Raw genomic sequence first — 22,733 nt, 5'->3', positions numbered from 1 at the left:
TACCATTTGCCTCACAGAGAGGTATTCCTTACTACCCCGTCCCCACTGGCAAATAATAAATATTTTGAAAAAAATGACCTTAAACCAAGAGCTTATAATCTTGGATGCATCTGTCTATAGAACTCCTTAGGCAGGCTGTACCTTACAGTTCTTTTACTGTGTTGGATAATGTTAACTTAGTTTTTCTTTTACTTTAAATATTCTCCAGATTCTCATTTATGCATCAAGGTTAAGTGTTAATATTGCATGATACGCATTTATCTTGTTCCATGAGCTTTCCAGTACTGTACAAGATCAACAAAAGTAATGCCTCATCTCTTCACTTTTACGTACTGTGATCTTAGCACAGTAGGGTACCGCAGAGACCTTCCAAGTGTTCTCTTTGACTTTCCTTCTTGGGCCATTTCAGTATCCTATGATGTTTTTGTGTGTGTTATTTTATCACTAACTTGTGTTTGGCCTGTTTTATTCTAATTTCTGGAAAAAAACCATGTCCCAGTATTAGGATACTGTACTGCAGATTATCTAAAACCAATGTACGATCTACCTTCCTTCCTATTCACTGGACAAATGCCTTTTTTTCTTTTAGGTTTGGGGAACACACACAAATCAGAGTAATTTTTGTGAGGTGTTTATTAGCAGGGCAGATTGATCTAATTCATAAAACTCATTCATCCCTTCGAGCCAGCCAATGAGGAGGAGTAAAATTATATAAATAGGTTTTGTCTTCTTGTCTTCAAATAATTTTATCATGTCGAAATAAGTTTTCTTTAGTTTTTTTATTTGTAGAGGCAGCTAAATACTCATTTATATTTAAGTGCTGTCTTTTTTTGTTTGTTTTGGCAAATAAGGTAACTGGGCAATCAAACACCTTTGGGAATCCTGGCTTTAGTATTTTCTCAACCAACCATTTCAAAATTAAATATAAAAGTAAATCCTTTGTAGGAAATATGCACCCTGATTTTTGTTTATTGCAGTTAAAGTGTAAATAATAAGGCAATGTGAGACCTTCCTAATGTTAAATATAAACTGGGCTATAGCAGGTTGCCCTATTTTTATTACGTTTTGAAGGTTTTTGTGGGGTGGGGGGGTTCTTTCTTTTTTAAATGTACAGTAGAGTGATGTCTGTATAAGTGTTAACTGTAGTGGAGTTTTGTCCAGCAAGCCTGAAATTTATACTTTGAAATAAAACTACTGGATTTATAACATTCTGAGTACTCTGATTCCTTCTGAATATTCATGGTCCTGTGTATCTCCCAGCTTGTTTAGAATCACCCTTATAGTGCTGGGAAGGTGGTGCCCCAGGAGAGGACATGGAAGCTCTGCACCATTTTCCCACACAACTTTCCCTGTGCTTCTCTTCTTTTGATGATCCTGAGTTGTATCCTTTATAATAAACTAGTAAATGTAAGTTAAAAAAAAAAAAAAAAAGAATCACCCATTACATACTGTACAATTCTATGGTTTTCAAACCACATATAACCCTCTGGTTTTGAAAGAAAGTTGCTAGGCAGAATTTTTGATAGATTGGATGGGTGCTTTTAGCTAATGGGAGACGATAGTGAGGTTGACTGTATTGTGTGCCCGGCCTATATCACACAAAGACTCAACTGCTAAGAGATTCCTTTGAAAACAACTCCCATCCTCTAAGGCTTTATGTATGTACCCCCAGGGGAATGGGGAAGAGCACTGAGCAGTGCAAGTTCTTACGGGGTGGGGCCTGGAAATGTCACTTAATTCAGGTTCCATTGCCTAGAACTGTCACATGGCACAACTACCTAAGGGACCCTGAGAGATATGGTTAGTATGGGCAAGCTTACAAAGAGAATATGGATTTTGGTGAATAAAGGAGCAGTTTCTGCCACACCCTTTTGTATATTAGCTTATGTGTTAAAGCCTAGGTACGGATATTTCTTCTACAGTGCTACACCCATAGTAAATACTTTTGTTAAGATCAGTGGAAAATGAAAGGGACAAACGGATTTATTATATTAAGAGTATTTCTAATGGAAAAAACATAGCTTTGGTATTTTACTTGCAGCCTTTATCCCCTTCTATTCCCTTATCTCCCTCCTTCATTTTATGTCAAGTTTCAAAACTGGCTTCATGGTAATAAAATCAAAGTCATAAGCCTCTGGCATGCCGTGATGGAGAGTTTTGTTGAAACGGTGCCAGTGAAAAACAGGGAGGCCACCTTGTACTGTGGGACCACTAATAGCATAGGCTGTGTACTGAGATGCTAGGTAGATATCTGCCACCTGGAAAAAGAGAAGAGTGGGACATTTTAGAAAATCATTTGGAAAAAAACTTGGCTAAATCCATGACTTCCCCCTCCTCCCCTTTCTCTTTCCAGAGTCACAGTATTAAGCCTCTTTTTGAAAAAATTCTTTGCAAGCTTCCACGTATCTTTACATGTTACCTTTGTGTCATAACAACCTCCGGGACTTGGGTTAGGTGCGTTCAAGTCCTCACGGCAACAGATGGTATTGCAGGGATCACCCTTACTGTAAGGATCTTCCTTGTAATCTAAGAAATAGTGATGGGAAAACAGTGATTATTGACTATTCTAAAACACACTTATTCACAGCAAGGTTTTTGGACTTGTTAAAGCATTGTTAAATCAGGAAGTATGCCTCCCTCACCGTCCCCCAGCCTCCTCAGCCCAGCCTGCTTCCAGATAGAGATGTCTCACTTGGCCTTTTAGGAAGGAGCAAGTGCAAGTCCTGTGCCCCAGGGCCCAGCCTGCCTTCAGGATCCTTGCACAGTGAAGAGTGGATGTTTCCAACAAAAGAGATACAAATTTGACTTCTATATTGTTCATCAAAAACAAAGCATTTATGAATAATTTCTGTTTTGTTTACTGTCTTTATCCTTGGAAGGAAGCATGGGGTGGGTCTGCCTAGATCATTTCTTCTGTGTTTTACATGTAATTTTTTCAATTAAAAAATCTATAAACATTTCTCTGTCATTTTATAAGGAGGCCAAAACTCTACTTGTCCAGTATAAAATATGTATTAGTTGAATACTAAATACTTAATTCTAGTAACTTCTTATAATGCCTTCTAGTACAGAGATGATAAACTTACATGGATTCTTTATCCATGGGGAAGAAAAGGAGTTTTGAAGAATGATTCTCGAAAAATGTGCTACGTACTGTTGTATCGCATGATGTATTTCATGGATGCCATATCAGTCACTTTCCCTTGGTCACGCCGGAAGATTTTGGCTCGTGGAGCTAAATCATAAGAGTAGTCCAAACCCAACTTCTGAACTAACAATGGATAGCCACTCCAGTTGTAGATTTTTTCATGGAAAGGTATGTTGTAGGAGGGCCAATATCCTGATTTCGAATGAAAGGCAAGGAGGGGAGGGATTGGTAGGATGGGAGGCAGAAAAGAGAGGAAAAAAAGAAGTTACTAATGGTATTTTATTTTGAAAATTGGCACAGGTGTTTAATTACAAAATGATTGTCTAGAAAATAAAGCTTTGAATGTGAACCCTGGCAACCAACCTGAGCATTTTAATTTTCCTGAATTGGTATACTTCTAAGGTTATTTCTTTTTTTCTTTAATTTTCTTTCTCTCTCTCTCTCTTTCTCTCTCTCTCTCTTTCTTTCTTATTTTAAGACAGAGTCTCACTATGTCGCCCTCGGTAGAGTGCTATGGCATCACAGTAACCTCCAACTCTTGGGCTTAAGCCATTCTCTTGCTTCAGCCTCCCAAGTAGCTGTGACCACAGGCACCCGCCACAATACCTGGCTATTTTTTTTGCTGCAGTTGTCATTTTAGCAGGCCTGGGCTGGGTTCGAACCCACCAACCTCAGTATATGTGGCTGACGCCATAACCACTGAGCCACGGGCGCTGAGCCTACTTCTAGGTTATTTCATTAGGGAAAGAAGAGCAATAGAATTCTTTGATTTTTACCCCAAATTCTTAAAATATTCTATAAACCAGAAAATAGCTTTATTTTCTATACAGCAAAATCAAATATGATGCAAAGCAATCTGGGGACCTCACTAAGTAGATTTGGTTTCTGAAAATGCCAAAAGATAGCCCACAATGTGGCCCTAAAAAAGGAAAGTGCCAGCTACTAATCATGTGATAGTGGAACAACACAGCACTGGGAATCCAGAAGACCTAACTTCTAGGCTGAGGGTTAAACTAGGTTTAGGCAGGTTACCTCCCTCCCCTCCCCCATTTTGTGGAGGGTTGGGGTGGGGAAATCTGCAGTGTGAGAGGCTTGGGAATGCTCTTTATGGTTCTAGTAGGTTTTAAGTGCTTACACTCTTAAAGCATTTATAAAGGCTCAGTTTCATTCAGAGCTTCATAATGTGTCAAGGCCACACAGCCCAGTAGCCACTAAACAAACGTGAGACACAGCTCTAGTAAAAGGAGCATTCCGGATAATCTGGAAATATCCCAGATTACATTAGCCTGAGTTATTATTGCCTACACATCACTCAGTCAACATAGGGATATCTCCTCCATTCAGGGAATGATGTCCCACCATACTCTTCTCCTGGCCTTTGGCTTTCTCCTTTTTACTGCTTCTCTTACTCAGGTGTGAGGTTATTGAGGTAAAAAGCAAATCACAAGACTTTCCACCTTGCTAGTTCTGGGACACAGAGCCAGTAATGAGGAAGAATTGAGATAAGAATGACATTGATATTATGGTGTTAAAAACAAATATGTTGCTAAAACCCGCCTAGCTTATATGGACTTGAGAGTTAGACTGCCTGGATTTGAAGTCTGGTTATTATTAGGTATGTGACATTGGACAAATTACTTAACCTCTCTGTGCCTTCGTTTCTTCATTTTTATAATGTGAAGAATGGCAGTACTTACTTTACAAGGACTGTTGTGAACAATAAATGAGTATAATCAGATGGAGTTCTTATGACTGTGTGTAACAGTGGGTGAACAGTAGATGAATATTAACTATTATATTTTACTTCATGAGAACAGCTCCAATGATTAATAAAAATGGCTGCTTTATACATCACATTTTCATGAAGCTTCATGATTTATAAAATAGAGCAACTTATTTAATTTCACAGCAACTGATCGTGTGTATTATCTGTCATTTCTTCTTTTAAAAGAGGAAACAAAATTTCAAAGAGGTCAAATGCCTTCATTGACTCACAAAACTTGGTGAGACACTGAATAAAAGCCTTCTAACTAAAGACACAAAAGGCTTTCACCACTCTCAGCTGCTTCCAAATGCTAGGAGATTTGGGGGACTTTTTTAAAAAATGGCTACATGACATCACTTATTTATTTGGGAAAAACACACATTTCTGAGCCTTTCTCTCCTCACAGTAAAACAGTAACAAAATTTAATTGGTAGTGTATTAAATGGGATATGAAACAAGAGAAGAGAAGTAAAAGTTCGAGAAGAGTGTCTAGAATACAGTAGATACTAGATACTCAATGAATTTAATTCTCTGTTCATCCTCTGGCAAAAAATAAATAAGCAAATGAATAAATAAATGAATAAATACAAAATCCCAGTAAAATACAGACAGATTAGTGTCAGCTTTTTTTAGTCTTAAAGTAGTTTCGTGGCTCTAGGAATGGAATTGCAAAGACTCTTAAATCCACAATTCTGTTATCAGTGACAGTCCCAAGAAGAAAAGGCTGGAGGGAGGGGGGTGTGGGGCTTGGTGTGTGTCACACTTTATGGGGGCAAAACATGATTGCAAGAGGGACTTTACCTAACAATTGCAATCAGTGTAACCTGGCTTATTGTACCCTCAATGAATCCCCAACAATAAAAAAAAAAAAAAAAAAAAGGCTACGTTAGCAAGCGTCTCTCATGAGGACAATCATCAAGCTCTGAGGCGCTGGAAGCACAGCTGGACCCTCAGTTTTGAATTGCTGTGTTAATCAAGCAACCACCTACTAATGTGGCTTCTTTTCCTCCAAGAAAAGAAAAGTAGGTTCACTGCTTGGCAGTACATGAACTGCTCAGCAGTTGAAACTTACACAGTAAAAAATTCTGTTTTATGCTTAAGTCTTATGTGCATTTAGTTCGTGTGAGCTATTCTTCACTGAGATGGCCCACCCCAGGTGTCAGTACAAAACCGATTTGGCAACCTGGGAAACTGAGGACCAGGTTCAGATCCCTAGAGCCCACACTTTTCTCTTGATTCTGTACCTGCTTATCTATCACCTGATCTATTACAATAATCTAACTACTCTCCTTCTTTTCCACCTCCAGTTTATTCTCTCTCGTCAATAACTCTCATTTTCTAAAGGATAAAGGCTAAATCACTTAAGAGGATTTTTAAGGCTGATATTTTCTCTCACCACTTACTTACCCCAGGTAATTCTTAAGACCACCCTGTGAAATTGTAAAGGTCCACACTCCCACGTCCAGAAGTTCTTGGGGATCCAGATGAGTTTTAATATTTAGGGTTTTTTAGATTTTGGAACAGCAATGGGATGCGTATGTTATGTATAACACTACACTCTTAGGGGAACACCTCATAATAAAAGATACTGATATTTCTGTAGCCTCAAGTATAAATGGTCTCTCTAAGAAGAAATAAAGAATAAAAAGATACTAGTAGGTTTGTGGACATTTTTGCTGTCAACTGAGCTAGGAAGGATCAAAGCAAGACAAAAATGTTTGATTTTAGAGTTTTAGGATTTCAAAATTACAAATAAGTGATTCTGGACCTGCACCATGAATGTTCTCTTTTACAGATGAAGAAAATGAGTCTTGGAGAGATTGGATAATTTCCCTGAGATGTTTAAGGAGCTGTGATTTGAATCAAGGCAGTGGAACTCCTGGCTTCCAGTGTCTGGACTATGTTCTTAACTTCAGAACTGCCTTCTCCAATCCCTGCCACTAACAACACTGCCCTCTCTAATCTCACCACCCTGCTTATTGTGCCCAGCCTTATTTACAGCTCTTCCCATCTTGGGTTCTAATGGCTGCTTTGTGGGCTTTGCTTCCCTTCTGACCTCCTAGAGGTAGGGATTTTGTATCCTTGCTTTGCCAACCCCCAGGCCAGGGTATCACTCCATAAATATTAATTGTGTTGAACTTAAAGTTTTATCCCATGAGAAATCACAGAGTCATGAATGCCTGACTTGCGTCCTAATCTGCCCATTATCTCATTAAGAGTTTAGGGCGTAGATTTAATGCCATGCTAAACCTGGTAATTCTTTGCAATGTAACTAGCTGTGGCATCTGCATCTTTCACACACTCACAAAACATGCATTCCCCTGCTATGTACACACACACACACACACACACACACTACTACTCTTGACTTATGGCATGAAGAAAGTACCTTTCCGGAGCACATCAGTTTGTTCAGAATATTCTACATACGAAGGAATTTGCTCCACAATGTACAGAGTGCCTTTGCCGAGGCTGTGATTCAGCTTTACCCTCTTCAGGTCCAGGACCATGTACTGATTGTTATAGGTGCCTGAAATATCAGGAGACACGAAGGCAGGACATGGCTATGGTTTTACTGGTTAACAAGCCTAAATTTAAACATATGTTCATGCCTAAAAGTTATTCTGCAGGGCCACTTACCAGAGTTGTATCTTGAAAAGATCTCTGCCCACGTCTGACCATCATCTGCCATCATATTGGCCACACGGACCCTTTGCCAGGCCAGAAGAGACTGAGGTGTCACCTCCTTTAACAAGGTTTTATTATACACACTGTTCGTGGTCTGCAGCAATATCAAACCACTGCTAAGAATGTAAAAGTCATCCAGAGACTCCAGAAACCCTACAGAAAAGGCAAATACACACAAGAGCATATGTATGCGTGGTATACTGAACTGTCATTTTTAGCACAGAGCATTACACACACAATGCGTTTTGCAGAGAGTATCGGTTGTACCCTTCCTTTATCTGCAATAGCCTCTCCCCACTTTTGCTCACCTCTGTGCTAGTTACCCATGTGTTTACACATGCCAGGAGAACTCTACTCTTGAATTCTCCACTAAAAATTTTTTATTTTATGATTTGGGATGACATATATATCTTAAATCAGGAATATTCCAAGTTTCCAAAAATGATAAACAGAAATAGATCCCCACTTGCTAGGATTTTATAGGAGAACTTTTAATTAGGGAGGATATTAGAATATATTTGTTGTTGGATAGTAAAACTATTGCCTTTTTTCATCTCTATCTACTTTTCTATATTTTTCCAATTTTATATGAATCTACATAATTTTAAAAATGGAAAAACACCTACATTTATAAAAGCAAACATATGTTCTGAAACTAGGACATTGATGCCTTGGATCGATGTTTTTATTAATGTTGGAGGCAACACAGAAAAATCTATAAAGCCATAGTTTTCTGAAGGCCTATTTTGTGGTTTATATTGGAATGCATATCCAATGGATAGAATATCAGACACAGCTATAATAATAATACTAGAGCATATATTGTCATCAGTGACCCTAACAGTAATGGGCTGTCAGTGCTAAAGAAATGTCAGAAAGGAACCCCTTGGGAGAATTAGAAAGGGCAAGAGTATAAAATTCTCTGGGCATATCTCTATCAAAGAGATTAATACCCTTACAAAGAGGCCTGACCCGAAGGTAGCCATCCCTTTCCACCATGTGAAGTCACAGCAAGGTTTTTTTTTTTTAAGACAAATCTCATTCTGTCTTAAAATGAGAAGACAATGTCACCCAAGTTGGAGTGCACTGGTGCAATCATAGCCCACTGCAGCCTCAAATTCCTGGGCTCAAGTGATCCTCCTGCTTCTTGATTAGCTAGGACCACAGGTGCATGCCACCACACCCAGCTAATTTTTAATTTTTTTTGTAGAGATGGGGGTCTCACTACATTGCTCAGGCTGCCTTGGCCTCCCAAATTGCTAGGATTATAGGCCTGAACCACTGTTCCTGGTCTCTTATATCACTTCCATCATTTTTGCCATATCTATCTAAAATTACTGTTCACTTAATATTTTTCTTTTTAATTGCTAAGAAAAATTACATATGTATTTATGGTATTCACGATATTTTGATATATATACACACATACATATATATACATGTATTGTGGAATAGCTAAATGAAGCTATTTAATATACGCATTATTTAATTTTCCTTAATATTCCCTTTTCAGACTTAAAATACTTGGCCTTTTCACAAACAATAATGTCTAAGGAAACATGAGTTCAGTGTTTTTGTTTTTTCCCCCAAAATACATTATACAACAAATGCATTTCTACTAATGTGCAGAATTGTCCAGATACCACATAAAATCACCTCATCGGTACTATGCACTCTATGGCAGGTCTACTCAGGCCTGGTGTGGAACAGGACATGTGAGGTCAAATAAAGGGGTCACTTGAAGCTAAAGATAAGGCTTCAGAACATGGATTGGGAGTCAGAGGCCTGCATTCTAGTTCCCCGCATTGACTGTGATGAATTTGATAATTGTCATTTTGTCTCTCTATTCCTTATTTCCTTCCTCTGATAACCTGGGATGAAGTAATGTCATCCAGCTCCAACAATCTAAATTCTTAAAACTTTCGACTGGGAACATGATGAGAGGAGTGTGCAAATAACTTTTAATGAGCCATATTTTAAGAGAAAGCACAGCCTGGACATGGGGTAGGTGGCTTGACAGAGTGTGGAATGGATTTCAATGACCATTCATTCATCTCTGGAGCTGAGGTGTACAGCTGTACTTGGCAAGTCTTAGGCAAGCTCCTTAGTAGAAAAATCCTTGCAGGGGAGAATGCTATGTTTCTGCAATGGTTAAGTTTGCCAAGTCACTCTTTGCTGTAGCAGCTTCTCTGGACACAAGAGGGCAGGCGTTCTTTAGTAAGTGAATGAATAATACAGGTACTAATAAGGAGTGATCTTTCTTTTAAGAGCAAGATTCTTTATGAAAGAGATTGGAAGATGAAAAAATATAGCTATCTCAGAGTTCTGGCATAAAGAAAATAAACTGGCCTGCAAATATCTTAGTCAAGGAGGCTAATTCTATCGTTTAAAGATAATAAAGAAAAGTCCCAGAGAGGGGACAAAGTTCTGACATATTGCCTTATAAAAGAAATGTTCCTAGTCAAAGCATTCTGTGATAGACATACTCTTATTTGACAATGTGAATGTTATTTTTTTTGCATTCTTATTATTGTTCTTGCTCAATATTTCATTGCAGCAATCATCTGATTTCTTTTCTGAATGTATTTATCTTTGTTCATTCTTTACAAGGTTTTTGTTTCTAGTCTTTATCTTAAACATTGTTATTGTTATTAAATGTTAAGCCTTTTTAATTTTGTGAAGGCAAAAAGTGAAAAGCAAATAAACACAGATATATGTAAAAAAAAAAAAGAAAAGAAATGTTCTTTGACTATGTAAAATTATATTCTTGCTCTCATCTGTCATTAGCAGCTTTGGAAGGCAGATTGTTTGAGATCAGGAAACACATTCCAGTGTTTTATGGATATCAGACTGCAAATAATATAGTTAAGCTTCTTGCTGAATTTAATTAAGAAAAACATTATTTTGGTTAATAAATCATATTTCAATATTAAAAAAAAACACTTGAATCACAAGAAAAACCAGTGACCACTACCCCAGATATCATTTAGACCTACTGCTTAGTACAATCTAGAAAAGCTTACCCTTATTAACTTATCAAGTGCATTTATAATGTACCTATTTGCACACTGCACGTGAACACATGCTCCAAAGCCCAGAGATGCAACTCAAACACACTCCTTTCTAGAAGAATAGAATCAGTGTTGACTGAGGATATAAATAACATGCAATTCAGGGCCCATCGTACGGGTCATGACTGTGAACATAGCTGTGCTTTTCTTCACCCTTCCTTCTGTTCATAATCTCTGCAGTGTAACTTTGCAACATTCCATCAAGGGTTGTCTGTCTTCCCACCTCTTAATATGGGCTGGATTTGGAACTTGCTTCAGCTAACAGAATATGCCAGGTCTGAGTTTAGGTCTCAAGAGACCTTGTACACATCCGCTGACTCTTGTAACTGTGTCTCTGCCCTGTAAATGAACCCAATCTGGCCTGGTCTCTAAGATGAGAGACCACATGAGGAAGGACCCAGTCATCTCAGTCAACCCCAAATGTGTTAGACAGTTCATCCAGGGTCAGCAGAGCTGTCTACCCAATCCATAGCCAACACACACTGAGACGTGTAGAAAGAACCACTTAGCTGAGCGGTGGACTCAAAAAGCAATAATAATCTCATATTGCTTTCAGCTATAAAGTTTTGGGCGTTATATATTATGCAGCCATAGCCAGCCAAAACAGTAGTAGAAGTAGTAGATTCAATTATCCTTTAGGTTTCGCTCTGAAATGTCCTGCTGCCATTTCATCTTAACACAGCTGAATGTGACACTTAGGGAACTCTTCTTTTCTTTTTTAAAAAAGAAAAAGTAACAACTTTGAACAACACTCAACCTTTCTGCTCAGCTTCCTCCCACTGCTGAGGAGAGGCGGTATTGTTTCTGAGAAAGCACAAGTCTGAGAAACAGCAACCTGAGCTGTCTGAATTTTTTAAAGCTTGTCTGACAGTTAATGCTCGCTTGTAATCCCAGCTATGCAGGAGATTAGAACCCAGGAGTTTGAGACTAGACAGCCTAGGTACCAGCGAGACCCCATCTCAAAACAAAACAAACCCTCTCCCCCCAAAATATTTAGCAAACATCCAGTATGTGCTAACCACTGTCCAATGAGACCTTATCAGAATTCCCTTGGCTTTGTCAAAAGTCTTGTACCCAGGCCACCTTCCCACCCATCTGTGCTCCCCTCTGAATCTCCATCGAAACCTCTGAGATTGCTGTCTGCAGTGGAAAAATATTCTGCTTGCTCACTCCAAGGAAAGGAAGCCTCTGGGCTCCCTTTAGACACAAACTCCAACAGTCCTTCATATTGCCTTCCACCTTCCAGAATGACATTCATCTGCTTCCCTGCCTGCCAAGATCCTAACTGATACCAGTAAATTTCTCCTTCTTCTAGGGGTTATTCTTGAGTTAATTCATTATTTATTGAGCACATTTCCATCCAATACTGCAGGAGAAATGTGGTTAGTGAAGGAATCAGGCTGCTGTGGATCTAAGCCCTTACTGTGCAACCTGGGTATCTTAGAGTGTCCACGTAAAGCAATCAGTAAATTTCTTAAACGTTACATAGAGTGAAATGTAAAGAAGGTGGGTTTGTATTTAATCAGCATTCTGTCATTACCATCTACACCAAAATGAATTTTTCTTTAATAATAAATTATTTATTTAATTTTCAGGGTTTCAACTTTTTCTTTTCTCTGCTGCACATGGGAAGAATAAGAGTTGTCTTGGGCCACACATTAAATACACAAACACTAACAAAATCTAATTAGCAAAAAAAAAAAAAAAGTCCGTGCATACTTTTTGTGATGCATATCACAAATATCACATATCACACTGCAGATGAGCAAAAGAAGTCCTCGCAAAATCAGCATGCAGCCCTCACAGGTCAGACACCCCTGAATTTTAGATTATTGATTATTTACTTTTTTCTTTTCTATCTACTCCATAGCATGTGAACTCCATCTGAGAAAGGACTTTTTCTCCCTTGCTTACTGGTGGTGCTTGTTCACTTCAGCACCAAGAAAAGGGTTTGACACATAGTAGGTGCTCAATAAATAATCGTGAAATCTAAAGGAAAAAGAGAAGACAGTGGTGAGTGACAATGTATAGTGCATCTTCTGCTTGCCAGATACCTTGCTTTAGAAGGATGGATGCTATCATTTGATCTTCACAAAAAGAACTTGGGTGAACTATTTAAACTACTAAATGCCAATAAGCAACTTCCTCAAGAATAAATCTAAGACCAGCTCTCAACACATGTAGTTTTCATTACATCACATCCTGACAAATGTGATGGGAACAGATAATGTAGTCACGCAAATGGGGACGACACTTAGTTCACACAAAGGAACAAATACCTTAGAAACAATTAAGAACATTGAGCCATGGGGAGTTGCACATTGAGACAGGGTGGAGTTGAGAGAAATCGCCTTATGACCAGTTAATCAAGAAAAGCATGGAAAATAAGGTGGGATTTCTGGAAAGAGAGAAGGGAGGAAGCTTGCTGAGTTAGGTGGGGAAAGACAATCATGACAGGTGTGACCTGGTAGAAGACATCAGAGTCCTGGTTTGGAGCCAAAGGGGAGATAAAGAATTATTAAGAGGTACTTAATAAAACAGAAATTAAATTATAATCTTTTGGAATATGTGCCCTAGTTTTGGTTTTTTTTTTTTTCTTCCCTCGATTCTATTTTTTAAAAGCGAAGGACAGGGGCGGCGCCTGTGGCTCAAGGAGTGGGGCGCTGGTCCCATATGCCGGAGGTGGCGGGTTCAAACCCAGCCCCGGCCAAAAAACCACAAAAAAAAAAAAAAAAAAAAAAAAGCGAAGGACAGGAATTCTGGTATGTACTAACTTGTGAATTGTTTTGTGTATATTTCACCTGTATGACTAAAGTACCTAAGATCAAAGAGGTAACGTGAAATTGTATGTCTGCAACATAGATTATGAAATAGCAAGTTTATAGCTTATGGAAGTTATCACATTCTGGGCTATAAAAACTTGATTAAGTTTTCCTGGGGCTTTAACCTATTTTTTTATCTTTGAGTGTACCTCCCTTTGAGTACATGAACTCAAGCAAGAGAAGCCTAAGCAAAGTTTTTGCTACCTGGACCACCAGACTGTCACAGTGGTAAAGGACAGGCTATGGGCCCAGTAGTTAGAATCACCTAAGGTGCTTGTTACAAATGTTCAAATCCAGATCAAAGAAATAGGAATTTCTATGGATGGCACTGTGGAATCTGCATTTTTAGCAAACTCCATGGGAAAATTTGAGCAATATTTTTAAGTATAAGACGTAAACTTATACTTGGGGGGAGGAGGGGTGTGAGGTGACAGGAGACCTAAACATAATGGGGGAGGTGACAGGAGACCTGAACATAATGCAAAGTAGGAACACACACATGCTTTGTGAAACATGCTTACTGCATTCCAGAGAGCCTCACTTAAGATAATCAAGCTTAACGCCTCCAGCACCATGGGGAACATCAATACTAGAGCCCTCAATTAAATAGGGGAAAGATAGAAGGGAGGAAGCTTGCTGAGTTAGGTGGGGAAAGACAATCATGACAGGTGTGACCTGGCAGAAGTGACCAGATCCAGATTTTGTGTCCACATGAAAGCTCCACCCACCTGGCATGACAAGAGGCCCTTTTAGTTCATGACTCTTTTAGTTTTAACCACCTAACTTAAAAAGCAAACTGCATCATTTCTGTGGGGGAAAAAATGGATATTTATTATCTGATATGTTGCATTTGAACCCAGTTCTCAACAATTGAGTTGTGTGACCTTGACCATGTGTGTGACCTATTTAACTTCTCTCAACCTTTTTCTGTTTCTTTATTCGAAAAATGCAGACAGATCCCCCTTATTAGGTTTCTAGTAAAATTAAATGACACAATACACATAAAATTTTTTCATAGTATCAAAGACACAGAACCAGGCACATAGTAGAAACTTAAAAAAAAAAAAAAGATAGTTTTTTTTTTGTTTTCCTTTTTACTTAATAGCAAGTTGAGCACAAACAGGTTTACAGTAACTTATTTAAAACAGGAGTGCTGCCTCATTCCCATAAAACTAGTCGGGTCCTATTTGTATCATTTATCAGCTAGCGACTACAAAAGATTAGCTTCAAGATTGAACTTGAACATGTAGATTTGCATCCGAAGTTCTTTGCTAACAGTTCCTGAACATCTTGGACTCCTGCTTTCAAATCCAGGACATAAAGGAGGGCAGTCCATGTAGAAAGCAATGAGGTTACCACAGGAACAGTCATCTCTTGGGCAGCTCTCACCCCTCCTCTCACTTCACTGCATCTTTTTCTTCCTTGCAGCTCCTACCACGTCCACATCAACTGGGACACCCACAATTTGTCTGCCTATCACCTTCCTCTCTCTTCTTTCTACCGTTCTTCTTTTTTCCTTTCTTCTTTGTTTCTCTCTTTCTCTCTCTTTTTTTTTTTTTCCTTCCAGAAATACTTATTCACTGATTGCACTGTAAAAAGCTCTGTGCTTGTACTGGGGATGTAAACATGAATATGGAATATAATCTTTGAAGAAATTATGTACCTGGTATCTAGTAAGCTCAAAAGAGGGATAATTTACTCAGCCTGCAGGTGAAGAAAGACTTCTAGAAGGAACTCTTGGGCTATTTTTTATTAATATGGAAAGCAGTTGAGTGACATGTATTAACTGGAATGAAAATGTTATGCCAAAGGTGAATATTCCAATCATAGCAGCATGAAGAAATTGAGTGGTTTCTCCTGCAGATAACAGTACAAACTGTAGGTGATTAAGCTTGAGGCCTTACCTCCAGGGGAACATCATTACTGGAATCTTCAACTGGAATAGATTCCAGCTTTTGTTCCCACTTGAAACCTCCACCCACCTGACATGCCAGGAGGCCCTTTAAAAATATTTAAAATAACTATTTGAAGGTACTAAAAATGATCAAAGGCAGGGAGAAACTGAACATTAGTGCAGCATTGTTAACAACGAGCACAGGGTTTCCTTCCTTGAGTGTACTCCTAACTCCTTATCATAGAATGAATTGTATTCCCCCCAAATCCATATGTTGAAACCTAAAACCAGTACCAGAGAATGAGACTATATTTGAAGATAGGGCCTAGAAAAAGGTGATTGGGGTTAACTGAGGTTATACGGGTAAGCTTTAATAGGATATAACTGGTGTCCGTGTAAGAAGAGGAAGATATTCTAGGTATGTGTACACACAGAGAAGAGGCCATGTGAGGATGTAGTGAGAAAGTGGCCATCTGCAAGCCAGAAGGAGAGACCTCAGGATAAACCAGACCTGCCAGCAACTTGATCTTGGACTCACAGCTTCTAGAACTGTGAGAAAATAAATTTATGTGCGATACAGTGACCCAAAATCATCCCTTAAGTTGCCATACACAGGGAAAATGGGAAATTGCAGCTAAATGTACCTTTATTTATAAAACATTCAGGACACAAATAGTTTGAAAGTAAATGGCTAGAAAAAATAGAATATGCAAAAAAGTAAGCATAAGAAAGCTGGAGTAGCTTTATTACCATCAAACAATATAGACTTTAAGACAAGAAGGTGTACTAGAAACAAAAGGGGACATTTCATGATGTTTTTTAAAAAGTCAATATAATAAGAATACTTACAAATGTGTGTTTAATGACAGATCATCAAAATGTATGATGCAAAATTTCACTAATGAAATGAAAAATAGACAAATTAGCAATTACAGCGGAAGTTAGGAACATTCCCTTCTTAGTAACTGATAGAACAAGTAGGAAGAAAATCAATAGAAGATTTGAATCACACTATAATTGACCTGATGTGATTGGCTTTTATGGAACATAACACCCAGAAATACCAGAATTCACATTCTTTTCAACAGTATATGGAATATTCATTGAGACAGACCCATCCTGGGCAATAAAACAGATCTCAGTAAAGTTAACAAATCCAAAATTATACAAAGTATGCTCTCTAATTGCAACAAATAAATTAGAATATGGAATTAAGTTGGTAAACAATGATAGAAAAATCTCCAAATTTTTGGCAATTAAATAATACACTTCTGAATAAGCTATGGATCAGTTATGTGAGATAAATTAGAAAATATTCTACATTGAATTAAAATGAAAACAAAACATACCAAAATTTGTCACATGCACTGAAAGCAGGATTAAGTGGGAAGGAAATTTATCGTTTTATTTATTTATAGTAGAAAGAGATCAAAATCAGTTATCTACACTTCTTCATTAAGAAGCTAGAAAGAAACTGCAAATTAAACCCAAAGTAGAAGAAAGAAAATAATAGCAATAAAAATGAAATCAGTGAAGAAGAAACATGGGCAACGGAAAGCAAATCAATAGAACTAATATCTAGTTCTTGGAAAATACCAATAACATTGATACAGTTCTCCCATTCTTATTTTATCTATTACATCAAATAGCTGATATTACATGCCTACTCTTGTGTTTTGCAAGTTTACCCTCACAGAGTGAAAATAATACAGAAGTAAATGTTTGTATCCTATCGTGGGAAATAAAAAAATAAAGTCCTTGGAAAAATATATTTAAAAATGTGGTACAGTTATAGCTAGACTAATCAAGAAAAAAGAATGGCACTTGCTTCAGAAGCACATATACTAAAATTGGAACAATACAGAGAAGATCAGCATAGCCCCTGCACAAGGATGACATGCAAATCTGTGAAGTGTTTCATAGATTTTTTGTATGTGGAGAGAAGGGACCACTTCTACACAGCTGGTGGGACTGCAAACTAATACAACCTTTCTGGAAGGAAGTATGGAGAATCCTCAAAGAACTCAAATTAGACCTCCCATTTGATCTTGCATTCCCATTACTAGGCATCTACCCAGAAGAAGAAAAAATCCTTTTATCAGAAGGACATTTGCACTAGACTATTTATCACAGCTTAATTTATAATCACCAAAATGTGGAAACAACCTAAATGCCCACCAACCCAGGAATGGATTAACAAGCTGTGGTATATATATACCATAGAATATAGTTCAGCTATTTAAAAAGATGGAGACTTTACATCTTTTGTATTAACCTGGGTAGAGTTGGAACACATTCTTCTTAGTAAAGTTCACAAGAATTGAGAAGCAAGAATCCAATGTACTCAGTTCTAATATAAAGCTAGTAGACAATCTAATACATGCTCACATAAGAGAAAAACTCAAATCAATTCAAGGTGGGAGGTGGGGGAATGAGGGAGTGGGGGGAGGGAGGAGAGAGGGAAATGGGGGTATTCCCACTTAATGGGCACAATGTTAAGGTGGATGGCACACCTCTTGGGGGCAGGACACAATTGTAGAGGGCACTTTGTCTAACAAATGCAAACATTGTAACCTAATTCTTTGTACCCTCAATAAAAAAGAAATGTAAAAAAATAATGATGACATAATATCATGAATAATAAAGTGGCTTAACTATAGATCTACCAACATTAAGAGGTTAAAAAAAATATTATGGGCAGCGCCTACGGCTCAGTGAGTAGGGCGCCAGCCCCATATACCAGGGGTGGTGGGTTCAAACCCCCCCTGGCCAAACTGCAACAAAAAAATAGCCGGGCATTGTGACAGATGCCTGTAGTCCCAGCTACTCGGGAGGCTAAGGCAAGAGAATCACCTAAACCCAGGAGCTGGAGGTTGTTGTGAGCTGTGATGCCATGGCATTCTACTGAGGGTGATAAAGTGAGACTCTGTCTCTAAAAAATAAAAGAAAAATATTACAAATAACTTCACATTAATAAATGGTAATTTAGAAGAAATGGATAAATTCCTTGAAAGGCACAAATTTTTAAAATTGACTCAAGAAGAATTAGAAAACTGGAATAGTCCTGTATCAATGAAAGATTAAATTTATAATAAATTAAATTTATTTTCAACAAATAAAACTTTATATCCAGATGGCTTCATTGGTGAATTCTATTAAATATTTAAAGAAGAAAATAATACCAATCATATTTAAACTCTTTTAGAAAACTTGGGAGGAAGAAATAATTCCAAATTTAGAATACCAAAACCATCATAAGAGAAGGAAACGACAAATCAATATCTCTCGAATACAGGTGAAAAAGTTCTTAACAAAATATTAGTAAATTCAATAAAAAAATAAAATGAATAATATGTCATGACTAAGTGAGAGTTAACCTAAGAATGACAAATCAGTTTTAACATCTGAAAGTCAATCAACATAATTCATCATAAGGAGAAAATTCATATGATCCTCTCAATTGATGCTGAGAAAGAGTTTGGCAAAAGGCGATACTCTTTTATTGATAAAAGACATGAAGCAAAGTACAAAGAGAAGGGACTCTCCTTAACATTATAACATTATAAAAAGCATCTATAAAAACACTACTAATGACACATACTTAATGGTGAAAGACTGAATACTTTTCACTGAAGATCAGTAATTAGGCAAGGATTTCCAGCCTCACCACTTGTAGTCTACAATATTCTGGAGGCCTTGTCCAGTGTAATTACGCAAGAAAAGCAATCAAAGACTTACAAGGAAAAGAAGAAGCAAAACTGTCTTTTTTCAGAGATGACATGATTGTGTATATTAAAAATTCCAAGGAACCTACAAAAAAGCTCTTAGAACTGATACATGGATTTAAAAAGATCTCAGGATAACAATATACAAAAATTCATCTTTATCTAAACAGTGGTAATTTAAAATTTTCCTTAAATTCATTGACACACTTCTTAAAAGATGCATCCTAATTTCCTTTCCCGGAATGTAGGCTGGTCATAATACCTTGCATCTAATGCATAGAATCTGGTGGAAGTGACAATGTGTGACTTTTGAGGCGAGGTCACAATTAGGCATTACTGTTTCTGCCTTGTTCTTTTGGATCACTTAGTTTGGAGGATGCCACACACCTTGTGAAGATACTCAAGGAGTTCTGAGGAGAAGCTCAAGTGAAGAGGAACCAATTTGCCAGCACTACTTTGTCAACTATGTAAGTGACTCATCTTGGAAATGCATCCTCCAGCTTAGGTTCCAGTGGTTCTCAACCTGTGGGTTGCGACCCATAGGAACTGTATTAAAGGGTCACAGTATTAGGAAGGTTGAGAACCACTGAGTAAAGCTATCAGAGATTTCAGCCCCTCAGGCGGTGAGACTTCCAGTTGAGGCCCCAGACATAGTACAGTGAAGACAAGCTCTCCTCACTGTACCCTCTCTAAATTCCTGATCCACAGAAACCATGAGCTACTAAACCATGAGTTTAGCCACCAACTTTTGGAGTAATTTGTTATGTAGCAATGGATAACTGATATCTGTATATAAGTGATGAACAATTAGAAAAAATAATGAAAAAATCAATTCTGATCCCAATAGCGTTAAACATTAGTTAGCGTTCAATTTAATAAATGGTATGTAAGATTTGTATACTGAAAACTAAAAAACCTTGCTCAAATTAAAGAAGATTTAAATAAAAAGGGAAATAGACTACATTCATAGATCGGAAGACACAATGCTCTTGATTGTGTCAGTTTTCTCTGAATTGATTTAAACCTCCAGAACTTTCCGCTGAGGATAGTGGGACTGGCCACCTTTTTAGTGCCGCCATTTCCTGTGTGATTTCCCTCTCTCTCTTACTTTCTTAATTCTTGACTTGTTTGCCAAAATCAATGCCCTCAGCCTTAACAGTTGCTAGGCAAAACAGACCATGGCTATTCAAAACCCTTTTTGTTAGGGACAGAAAACTTCTAAAACAAGGCTCTCCAGGGCCACCAAGAGTATCACGTACCTCCAGCAGCAAGCACTTTATTTATTTTTTTTGGCAAGTTCCTTGCCTATATAAACAATTTGATTAAAAGTGTATTACAAAATTCATGGGTCTACATGAGATATACTGATTTATCCTTGAAGATTAATAATAATAGGCAGAGAAAGGTACTTAGGTATTTGGTCTACTGTTCAATCAGTGCACGGGAAGATTCTTTTTTTTTTTTTTTTTGTAGAGGCAAAGTCTCACTTTATGGCCCTCGGTAGAGTGCCATGGCATCACACAGCTCACAGCAACCTCCAACTCCTGAGCTTAAGTGATTCTCTTGCCTCAGCCTCCCAAGCAGCTGGGACTACAGGCGCCCGCCACAACGCCCGGCTATACACAGGAAGATTCTTTATAGTGTCCCTGTACCACCTCTAATTTCCTATCTCTATCATGAGAAAAAGGTAACAATACTGTTATTACTCAGAAAGGCCATGACTCTTTGGAACCTGTTTGTAGAAACAACACAGATCTCTTTGTCTCTGTGGCTCGCTAACGCCATTCACTTAATGACTGCAATATCTATCACACAACCTGCAAAAACTGGCTTCTAAAGACCCGTGGATTTTTACTACACTTTGCTCATTATGACCACAAGTGCAAATCTTACTCAGAATGTTAAAACCATGAATGGTACAATTCATTTTATGGCTACTAACATTAACATTCAGAATGTTAGAGTGTAAATGTAGATCAACACATTTTCCAACCATGTCTGCTATTGGTCTCTTTGGGCTAATTACTGTCTTCCTAGAGTGTGATCTGTCATGCCAACCACTCCCCTATCTTCCATACACAGCACCAGTGGGCAGGGATGGCTCTGCTGGAAGAGCTGTCCCAAGTGCATGAGGAAAATCCACTCAGCTACAGACTGACCTATGAGAGCAGGAAGTCCTCTGGTGGCAAGAGATCTGCTACAAAGGCTAATCTGTGTTGTGCAGCAAGTTCTCCAAATGCTTGGGGAGGCCCAGGACTGCCTAACACCTGGTGCAGTGCCCACAGCAGGGAGGGAGCCACCATGGCACCCAGCAGTGGAGCTCAGAGGGTGAATCTGGCTCTACTCTCCTCCCCTGCTGCCCTCAGGTGCTGTAGAAGGTCGTACAGCACCGTGAGCAGACAGGAGAAAGCCAGTGCAGAGCCCGCATACACGCTAAAGCCCAGGGCTAAGAGATGATTTTTGGTAGCCTAGAGCCCTGAACACATGCTCTGTCTAACATAAGAGTCCCCTCAAATCATCATGTTACCAACATTCCAACAGCTCAATTATGTACTGTCCTACAAAAAATATACCGTGAGTGCCAGTGAAAGGTTCTGTTTACTGGTCCCAGGTCATAGACTTGAGTCCCAGGGTGACTTGTAGCGTTTTGTGGAAATACATGTGTAGGGCTGAAGGAGAAGAGCTCCCAAAAAGGGAGGAGAAATGGGACAAGGGCCTATCTGGGCTCAGAAAGGCTGTCCTGGATGGCTCTGCCACCCTGGTCAGTCTTAGGCACTGAAGGTGGTTTCAGAAATTTTCTACAAAAGAGCTTTCTAAACTGATGGACAAGGAATATAGGTCAGGATCAAGATGGCCACACTGCCATATTGGCCTGTACCAAGGTGTTGGAGAGTGACTCCTTTTTTTGTTTTTTTGTTTTTTAGAGATGGGAGTCTCACACTTGCTCAGGCTGGTCTCAAACTCCTGAGCTCAGCCAATCCACCCACCTCAGCCTTCCAGAGTGTGGGGATTACAGGTATGAGCCACCATTCCCAGCCAGACTTAGACAATTTGGAGGAAAGCATTTCAGATTTGGGTGAGAGAGGAGTCCTGTGCCCACACCTAAGGGTGGCATTGGGGTTATCAGTGCCTAGTGCACTTTGGTGCACTTCTCACTTTCTCAGGGCTTTGCACATTCCCCAGGAGTGAGGGAAATTTCTCTCCTCTTTTTAGAACAGATTAAAGAAGACCAAACCTATTAAACAACCAAGTCACCTTAAATCCTTTCTAGATTAATAAAATTAATCTGTTGATACATAACCACCTCTATTTTTATGGAGCCTCTTTAACCGTGGTTCTGGTGAATGCAGAGCATGAGCTTGGCTTGGATGAGTTTGGGTGTCCTGGATGCAACAAATCCCTGTATAATACTGATAAAGTCCTTTGAGGAATTGCTGTTGTTCCTTCTGTTCTCCTCTGCTGTTCCTCTGAAAATTCTGTTCTTTTTTTTTGAGATAGAGTCTCACTTTATCACCCTCGACCTCAAACTCCTGGTGATTCTCTTGCCTCAGCCTCCCAAGTAGTTAGTACTACAGGTGCCCACCACAATACCTGGCTATTTTCAGAAACAGGGTCTCACT

General features: G+C 38.6%; 2 protein-coding genes and 1 non-coding gene across 3 annotated transcripts in view; 2 read left to right on the top strand and 1 right to left on the bottom strand.

The window, feature by feature from the left end:
• Nucleotides 1–7,283, top strand: part of ATF7IP (activating transcription factor 7 interacting protein) — a 163,481-nt gene extending 156,198 nt beyond the window's left edge. Inside the window, exon 15 of the mRNA XM_053554455.1 lies at nt 6,709–7,283. Within this exon, the coding sequence (XP_053410430.1) occupies nt 6,709–6,741 (33 nt within the window). The 3' untranslated portion in view covers nt 6,742–7,283. The remainder of the gene's footprint in view (nt 1–6,708) is intronic.
• The window catches only part of PLBD1 (phospholipase B domain containing 1), a 66,795-nt gene continuing 46,027 nt past the window's right edge, over nt 1,966–22,733 (bottom strand). Inside the window, exons 7-11 of the mRNA XM_053554456.1 lie at nt 7,554–7,754; nt 7,303–7,443; nt 3,155–3,340; nt 2,420–2,526; nt 1,966–2,258 (exon numbers count right to left, since the gene is read on the bottom strand). Of these exons, the coding sequence (XP_053410431.1) occupies nt 2,076–2,258; nt 2,420–2,526; nt 3,155–3,340; nt 7,303–7,443; nt 7,554–7,754 (818 nt within the window). The 3' untranslated portion in view covers nt 1,966–2,075. The remainder of the gene's footprint in view (nt 2,259–2,419; nt 2,527–3,154; nt 3,341–7,302; nt 7,444–7,553; nt 7,755–22,733) is intronic.
• LOC128562870 (U6 spliceosomal RNA) lies at nt 17,213–17,315 on the top strand. The gene has a single exon (XR_008373569.1). It is a non-coding gene; the product is annotated as a U6 spliceosomal RNA (small nuclear RNA).

The sequence above is a fragment of the Nycticebus coucang genome, chromosome 12 (assembly GCF_027406575.1).
Source record: "Nycticebus coucang isolate mNycCou1 chromosome 12, mNycCou1.pri, whole genome shotgun sequence".
NCBI classification, from domain to species: Eukaryota; Metazoa; Chordata; class Mammalia; order Primates; family Lorisidae; genus Nycticebus; species Nycticebus coucang.
The sequence above is the reverse complement of the archived record's forward strand: the minus strand, read 5'-3'. Positions and strand labels throughout refer to the sequence as shown.